At 41.3% G+C, this 8,562-nt stretch overlaps 1 protein-coding gene across 1 annotated transcript; it reads left to right on the top strand.

Annotated features, from left to right (window-relative positions):
* The first annotated feature begins 583 nt into the window (after positions 1 to 583).
* fbxl18 (F-box and leucine-rich repeat protein 18) lies at positions 584 to 7,799 on the top strand. Its single transcript, XM_031289463.1, has 7 exons — positions 584 to 804; positions 2,083 to 2,280; positions 2,489 to 2,838; positions 4,946 to 5,081; positions 5,194 to 6,272; positions 6,904 to 7,122; positions 7,214 to 7,799. Exons 1-7 carry the CDS (start codon positions 751 to 753, stop codon positions 7,368 to 7,370), a joined length of 2,193 nt encoding a protein of 730 aa, XP_031145323.1. The 5' UTR covers positions 584 to 750; the 3' UTR covers positions 7,371 to 7,799.
* The last annotated feature ends 763 nt before the right edge of the window (positions 7,800 to 8,562 follow it).

The raw sequence follows: 8,562 nt of genomic DNA, 5'->3' as shown, positions 1-8,562 counted from the left end.
AAAATATTTTATAGATATATATTTACTGTTTGGGTTCTTAAATTTCACGGAAAAATAGACAGCTTTATTTATTTCTATATGCTGGTTTGTTCATACTGGGAAATGAAATGACACAGGGTCATTCTGCTGCCTAATGAGTACTTTTACTTTTGAAGCTTTTCATAAATTTAGCTGCTAATACTTCTGTATTTCTACATATGTACATATTTCCAAATTATAATACTTTTACTTGAAGTTTCCTTGAGGTATATCTATTTTTACGCAAGTAAAAAAATCGGAATCACTGATAAAAACTATAAATCCTGCAGCAATAAGAAAACCGTATGCTGTCTCTTTACTATTTTTATTAGCCTACCTATAAATCTCAATATCTTAAAGTCTTAAAGTATTTTAAAGTTATTTATCTATATTAAAGTCATATTTTGAAAGAAACACTAACTTCTTTTTATCTTCCGTCTTAAATTCTTGGTGTTCTTTTGGTGTTCTGCACTATTGTTGAAGGAAAGTTTTAATTAATGCTGTGAGAAATGAAAATCTCATCCAATAAAAATCCATGGATGTATTAAGAGAACAACGGATTGGACCGACAGGAAGTATGTCCGTCACTGACAGACTTCCGTCATTGTGCAGCAGCAAACGTGATCCGTCCTGTCAACGGTTTTTACACCGCCTGTGGTTCAATGTAAGCGGGTTGATCGGAACATGAAGGCTGGATGAACATCTGAAATACAATTTAAAATCCTGGTAATCATGAGTGGGACCATGAGAGGGATTTCAGAGGACATGGACCGACAAATTGTACAGGTGGGTAAACCGAGAAACCTCGACAACGCATTCATACTTAACGGTAACGCCGTGCAGAGCAACTGAACCAGCTAACGTAAACGTTAACGTTAACGCTAACTAGGTGAGACCAGGGCTAGACCAGGCTTCATCCAAATTTCTGCTAAGTTTTTCAAACAAGTTTGGGTTAATACGCGTGGTAGAAATACATGTGGTTTGGTGTCTCCTTTTTATTAACCTGCTAAACAACAATAATAATATTTGTATGTGAGTGGACAGTCAGGCAGACAGAATTGCTATATGTCTAAACACGTATGCACTTTGCTGCATATTTGTATGCATATTTGAAACATTCATATTTTTTACTTCCTAATCGGCCAGTGTAGCGGAGTAATGGCATCACCTCCTAATAGGAAATATTGCATTATATTAGCATGTGTTTCCACTTGTTAATGCTTCAACTATAACGGTAGTTAATAATTAAGCTGTATCCAGAATAAGACAATAAGCAGTATGAATGATTGTCATTTTATATTGTAATATTCATATAATTGTTATATGTTAAATCTTCTCAAAAATCAGCTGAGAAAAAGTAGGGGTGCACGATTCAGAAAATGTCACGATTGGATTCGATATCGATTTTTAGGCTCAAGATTCGATTCAAAATCGTTTATTCGATTCAAAAACAATTCTCGATTCAAAAAACAATTCATAGTATGTAAATCTAATTACTCTTCACATGTGATTTGCAGTAGACATACAATTAAAAAATATGAATTGATTTTTGGAATTCTATGAATCGATTTTGAATCGGTAGAGCTTGAATCGCGATACAAATGTGATCGATTTTTTTGCACACCCCTAAGAAAAAGTGTATGGATACAATAACCAGAAATGAATGTCTGACTTTGGCATATCCAGCAAATTAAATACTGACAAATACCAGACATTGATGCAAAATTATATAAAAATCCAGTGTTGCCATAAAGCAGTCAAGCTCATTGATTTGCAGCATTGCCTACAATGGCTTAATAATGCAAGCAGAGACATTAAAAAGAAAGCTACCACAGTATGAATGATGAATCGTCATATCACCCAGCCATAATCTAGTGTCTTGATGACTGCTTTTCTGTGTTGGTCCTCAATAACAAAATGCCAAGAATAAGTAATTGCTACCAGACATTAAGACAAGATTTGTAGCATCTTGCCATCTTGGTAATTCTTTCCAAAGGTTGACTGAACACACAAAGAGTCTAAACACACTTGACTGTCTGTGACACTGTTTGTTGTCTGTCTCAGGCTGTATTTGACGAGGACACAATGTCCTCTACCTCGGTGGGAATGTCGGATTTGTCCGATGAGATCCTGCTGTGCATCCTCCGCCATGTTCCAGTGTGTGACCTGGTGCGGAATGTGGCAAACGTCTGCCACAAGTTACACACACTGTGCCACGATAAAACCCTGCTCACAAACGTCAGCCTGTCTGAGGAGTATCTGGTAAAGCTGTTTAAACGGAAGAGGCATCATGTTTCAAGATTGTTTCAGTGAAGATCTCTATCACAGTTTTCTATTAATCTTTAAGTTCATGCACGTGTGTGGAACTTTCTGTAAATTTTAAAATACATTTATTTAACACAGTGGAATACTTGTTGCATTTTAACAGATGGAAACATTTAATACAAATGTATTCTTTTGTTTCCTCCAGGCTGACGATCTACTGGTTCGCCACATATTAAAGCAGCTAGCCAATCACGTGCAGTCTCTCAGCCTGAATGGTTGCTACTGGCTGTGTGGCTCTACAGTGGAGCTTCTTGCTCGCTGCAGAGGAGTGACGCACCTCGATGTCACCGGCTGTCGCCTCACTTCCCTGCGTCTGTCCCGTCTCCTCTCCTCCCTCTCTCTGCTCAGATCACTTGCTTTTGATGTGACGCCAGGCTTCAACTCTGCTCAGCTCAGTTCAGAGGCGGTGGATTCACTGAGCCGCCTGTCAGAGCTCAGACAGACCCTGTTGACACCGAGTTATGGTGTGGTGCCATGCTGCGCCCAACTCCGCAAGTACGATTACTGAGATTTCACATGAGACTGGTGTCCAGAATCACTCCTTATTTGGCACACAGTGCACTATACACTCACCTAAAGGATTATTAGGAACACCCTACTAATACCGTGTTTGACCCCGTTTCGCCTTCAGAACTGCCTTAATTTTTTGTGGCATTGATTCAACAAGGTGCTGGAAGCATTCTTTAGAAATGTTGGCCCATATTGATAGGATAGCATCTTGCAGTTGATGGAGATTTGTAGGATGCACATCCAGGGCACGAAGCTCCCATTCCACCACATCCCAAAGATGTTCTATTGGGTTGATATCTGGTGACTGTGGGGGCCATTTTAGTACAGTGAACTCATTGTCATGTTCGAGAAACCAATTTGAAACGATTCGAGCTTTGTGACATGGTGCATTATCCTGCTGGAAGTAGCCATCAGAGGATGGGTACATGGTGGTCATAAAGGGATGGACATGGTCAGAACAATGCTCAGGTCGGCTGTGGCATTTAAACGATGCCCAATTGCTACTAAGGGGCCTAAAGTGTGCCAAGAAAACATCCCCCACACCATTACACCACCACCAGCCTGCCCAGTGGTAACAAGGCATGACGGATCCATGTTCTCATTCTGTTTACGCCAAATTCTGACTCTACCATCTGAATGTCTCAACAGAAATCGAGACTCATCAGACCAGGCAACATTTTTACAGTCTTCAACTGTCCAATTTTGGTGAGCTCGTGCAAATTGTAGCCTCATTTTCCTATTTTTAGTGGAGATGAGTGGTACCCGGTGGGGTCTTCTGCTGGTGTAGCCCATCCGCCTCAAGGTTGTTCGTGTTGTGGCTTCACAAATGCTTTTCTGCATACCTCGGTTGTAACGAGTGGATATTTGAGTCAAAGTTGATCTTCTATCAGCTTGAATCAGTCAGCCCATTCTCCTCTGACCTCTAGCATCAACAAGGCATTTTCGCCCCCCAGGACTGCAACATACTGGATGTTTTTCCTTTTTCAGACCATTCTTTGTAAACCCTAGAAATGGTTGTGAGTGAAAATCCCAGTAACTGAGCAGATTGTGAAATACTCAAACCAGTCCATCTGGCACCAACAACCATGCCACGCTCAAAGTTGCTTAGATCACCTTTCTGTCCCATTCTGACATTCAGTTTGGAGTTCAGGAGATTGTCTAGACCTGGACCACCCCTAAATGCATTGAAGCAACTGCCATGTGATTGGTTGATTAGATAATTGCATTAACAAGAAATCTTACAGGTGTTCCTAATAATCCTTTAGGTGAGTGTATATTTAAAGCTACATTGTGTAAGAATTTCTCCCATCTAGCGGTGAAATTGTATATGACAACCAACTGAATATTACTTTCTAGCCCTTCCCATTCCGAGCGCGTTTTAACTCCTACGGTGGCCGAACTCGAAATTAGCTCTTAGTATCTCCATCGTTTACACGCAGCTGTTCTAGCCACTCCAATATTAACTTTGGTCTTGTTGCTTTGCCTGTCACGTTGTTGTTTTAATTCTCTTTTTCGCTTCCCTGGTGAGTAATCTCCCCCTTGCATTCGTCACAGTGCCACTAGGTGTAAGAGGGCGAAATGTGGAGGTATGTCCCTCTTTGGCTAATGTATTTTAAAGATGGAGGCGCTACATGGCTGCCGTCATTCGAGCGACTCGCTCTTAGGTATTCTGAATGATTATGAATAGCAGATTCTACGCTTATGAGAATACTTTGATTAGTTGGAAGAAGTAATTACAAATGAATGAGCACATATTTGTGAAAGAACAAAGGGGTTTTTGCTAAGAATCAACTCAAAAAATTGCACAATGTAGGTTTAATTGTATCCATTTTTATGTGATTAATCAGATACCAGCTGTAGCATGTATGCACCATGTCGTGTCCATAGGAATGGGGGGGGGGGGGAGGGGGTGGTGACATAAACAATCAATCCAATAACTTTGGAGACATTTTATTAAAAACTACAAAAGGTAGTTTGGTTGAGTTTAGTAATGGAATTTCATGCATTCACATTCTTGTTGCTGTCTAAATGACTTTATGTTACTGTTTCACTGCTACAATGTTGAATGTGTGTTTCTGTCTGTGCACTGCAGGCTGATGCTGCAGTTTGACATCTCAGACGTGACCAGAGAGGGTATCGGTGTTTGCTGTCAGTTAATGATGGGTCAGAGCAGTGTGCCACATTACCAACAGCTGGAGGAGTTCACTGCCAGGCTGGCTCCGGGAGAGGTGAGTTTGCTAGTGTGCATGCATGTACATGTAATATACTGTATTCCAATGTATCTGTAGTATACACTAGTACTGTGTAGTTTGTAATTTGTCTGTGTGTTGATGTCTTCAGGTAAATCAGACCTTGCTCCTGCTCTACCTGGCAGTGTTCAGCGTTCATGTTCCAAAGGGTCTCAAAGTTTTCCTTGTGTCGATTCCTGGCCCAAACCCTGCTCACTGGCCTGCTGCTCCCTCGCTGGCCCAGAGCTTGGGTCAACGAGGTGACCTGGAGGCCCTCCAGCTTCCTCGGTCTTGGCTAGATTCCTTGTCCCTAAAGCGAGCCCTGGAGGGAAACAGTCCAAAGCACTTGAGCTTCAGCCGCTGCCCAGCATTGTGGCCACAGGTGTTCCAGTCATTGTTGGAAGGAGGAGTCAAAGACGCCACACAGCTGACCAGCCTGAACCTCAGTGGGATCAACAAGGTCCTTTACTCAGAGTGTAGGAGTGTGGAAGATCAGCTGGTTCCTGACACAATGAGCCGGTTGGCAGTTGGCTGTTCCAACATTAAACACCTGAACCTGATGCACACACACTATCATCATGAAAACTCACCTGGGCTAGGTGCAGAAACACACCTGTGTGCCAGCTTGGCCAAACTCACACACCTGCGCTCTCTCACTCTGCCTGCCTGTGCTCTGTCAGACGGCTTGAACACACATCAGATCTCTACAAACAACGTGTCTCCCTCTCCGTTGTTCCTGGGGCTAAAGAAGACTCCACGTGTGGGGCTCCAGAATTACAAGCCAGATTCAGAGTCTTCTCTGTCAGGGGACAGCACTTCAGGGCTCACTCTGCTCTTAGCTGGCTGCCCTTTTTTGGAGACCTTAGAGCTCATTGGTCCAGGTTTTGTCTCTGCACTGCCTCGGCTTGAGCCCTGCACTCGTGCCAGTGTGGAGCCTCGTGGTATGTGTGCGTGGGCACGAGGAGTTGGCGATGCACACTTGGCGGCACTTGAGGCTTTGCCTCGATTACGCCGCCTGACTCTGGCTGGGCTCCCTGGGGTCCTTAAGGGGACAGGGCTGATACAGCTGACCAGGCAGTGCAATGATCTACAGGTATTATCCCTTGCCAACATGGGATCACTAAAAACCATGAACTACACCCCGGCCTTGCTGGACACACTAAAACAGTGCACACAGCTTCAGGAACTCAGGTTAGAAGATGTCTTTGTGTACCCTTCATTTACTTTAATACTAAACACTAACCATCAGACAGTACAGTCATTTATTATTGTATGTCCCTTTTTAGTTAACAGATTGTCCCTCTTTCCAATGAAAGCATTTGTTATAAGTTAATTATAAAATGTAATGTATTAGTTGAATTAATAAATTGATCCTAGTGTTATTTTTCCTCAGCGGAGTGTTTAGGAGATTCAGAACTGTTAAATGCTTGGCTAACTTTGTTAAAACATGAAAAATTGAACTTTTATCTCTCAGCAGGGTTCTTTTTGTTATAAATTTGTGTTTTTTGCTGTGGCTTTTTTTTTTAAACATTTAAATTTTTTACAAATAATTATAAAACCTGTTGTGAAAATTTAGAATTAGCACATTGTATGTTTTTTCTGATAACTATGGAAACCCCCAAACAGGCAAACCATAGTCAGATTTACAGTGTAGTGTTATGTTGAGTTTTTTTTTTGTTTTTCATGAAACGGGGTGCCTAATATTTACTACAAAAATATAGGACAGTACACCAGGTAGTCTAACTAAATTAAATGGAAGGAGTTTGTTTGCTCAGCTTTTTAATTTTTAATTTATCGGACTTTGTGTGTCTGTGTGTTTTAGGTTAGAGCAGCCCTATCTGAATGCCAACGCTTCATTCTTTGAGGCTTTGTCCTGCTGCTCTCGTCTGCAGCGTCTCTGCCTTATCTCACGCAGCGGTACCTTTGACCCATCGGCCGCAGAGACCTTCATGGAGCGATGCTGCCATGTCATCATGTGCCACATGTTCATGGGTGGCACCTTAGTGGCTTGTCGCACACTGCAGAAAGCTCTACTGGACAGGTCTGTGCTTGTGTGTGAGGACAAACTCATCAAATACTAAATAGCCAAATACATCTTAAATTGACCTTTTCTTGTGTTTTCTCTCTGTTAGATTTTCAGTCGAGCGCTCTGCCCTGAGTGTGGTCATCTATCCATTACAGCATGAAGACCTGCCTTCAGTCATCAGAGACATCCCACTAACACTGCTGGATAGGATTACTTTGTTCCAGAGCCACGTGGCCCAGCCACCACATTCATCACCATTGTGACATCACAAAAAAAGCTTCAGTGTGATTGGTTCTCAACAGCTGAGGTGCTCGGACCATTTTTATTCTGCAGGAAATAAAAGTGACCAATTGAAAGACTAATTTCATCTGCACAGTGATTTCTGATTGCGTGATTTGTTACATCAACAACGGTTTCCGGCTGCTCTACAACAACACATCAACCATGATTGTTTTATTTACACTACAGAGTAATGATGGTCTTCAAAGGGAAATTTGCTGGTATGGAGTTTTTCACACTTTGGTGCCATTGGGGCATCTCACAATCAAAATTAATGTCTGTTACTACACCACTCTGCTACTTTGAAAATAAGTGCCAAAAATATAAATTAAGGGATGTATTTGTTCAGATACTTTGTACTGAAGATCTTAATCAAATTATGTTGTAATAAACTCCATGTAAATTATTTTTAATTTCTGTGTTCTGTGTACCATTTGTCTGTTCATGTCATTTTTTGATCTAATGATCTACTGTTGGTGGTGATACCAAGTCCCCACAGTTTTGCCATGTATATACTTTAAGGAATAGTTCGAATTTTGGGAAATACACATTTGTTTTTATTTGTTTTTTACATGGGTACGGAAGAGGATTAGGGCCATATGTGAAAATGTTATACGAGAAGTCAGAATTCTGACTTCTCATATAACATTTTAAACTCAGAAGTCAAATACATTTTTCACATATGGCCCAAATCCTCCGTACATACAGTAAGTGATTTAAATCACTCTCACGTAATTTCATTCAACCCAGGAAAGGCGCAAAAATCAACTCTTATGACCAGCTGCGGGGAGTGCATGGATGTATTAAGAGAACCATTGACATATATAAAAGAGAACGGGGGAGTGGCGTAGAGATGTGAAGTCAACGGCACACGGAGGCATACTAATCTATCACCGATGTAGTCGATCTTAACGGGCCATCCTATCCAGAGAGATTAAGCTTTTTCAACAATTAAACCATTAAACCGTGATATGTTCAAACTTAATTTGATGTCCTTGTTAAGTCATTTTAGGGACCACATCACCAGACATGGTGCTTTGAAACTTTTGTTCGATATCTATTATTCAGGTCTTGTCTAGTTTTTGTCATTGAAACATCGTGGTGCGCACACAACATGACAGAACAGAAGCTACGCAGATAACCTCTCTCTCTAGCGAAATAACGAAAAAGTAACGT

The sequence above is a fragment of the Sander lucioperca genome, chromosome 4 (assembly GCF_008315115.2).
Source record: "Sander lucioperca isolate FBNREF2018 chromosome 4, SLUC_FBN_1.2, whole genome shotgun sequence".
In the NCBI taxonomy this organism is placed as follows: domain Eukaryota; kingdom Metazoa; phylum Chordata; class Actinopteri; order Perciformes; family Percidae; genus Sander; species Sander lucioperca.
This window is presented reverse-complemented; position numbering and strand designations above follow the sequence as displayed.

Bases quoted from the DNA above. Each gene is read 5' to 3' on its own strand.
- fbxl18 (XM_031289463.1), top strand. From the start codon at position 751: ATGAGTGGGACCATGAGAGGGATTTCAGAGGACATGGACCGACAAATT. The intron at 2,839-4,945 runs GTACGATTACTG...TGTGCACTGCAG, and splicing joins TGCTGCGCCCAACTCCGCAA to GCTGATGCTGCAGTTTGACA. The intron at 6,273-6,903 runs GTTAGAAGATGT...TGTGTGTTTTAG, and splicing joins ACACAGCTTCAGGAACTCAG to GTTAGAGCAGCCCTATCTGA.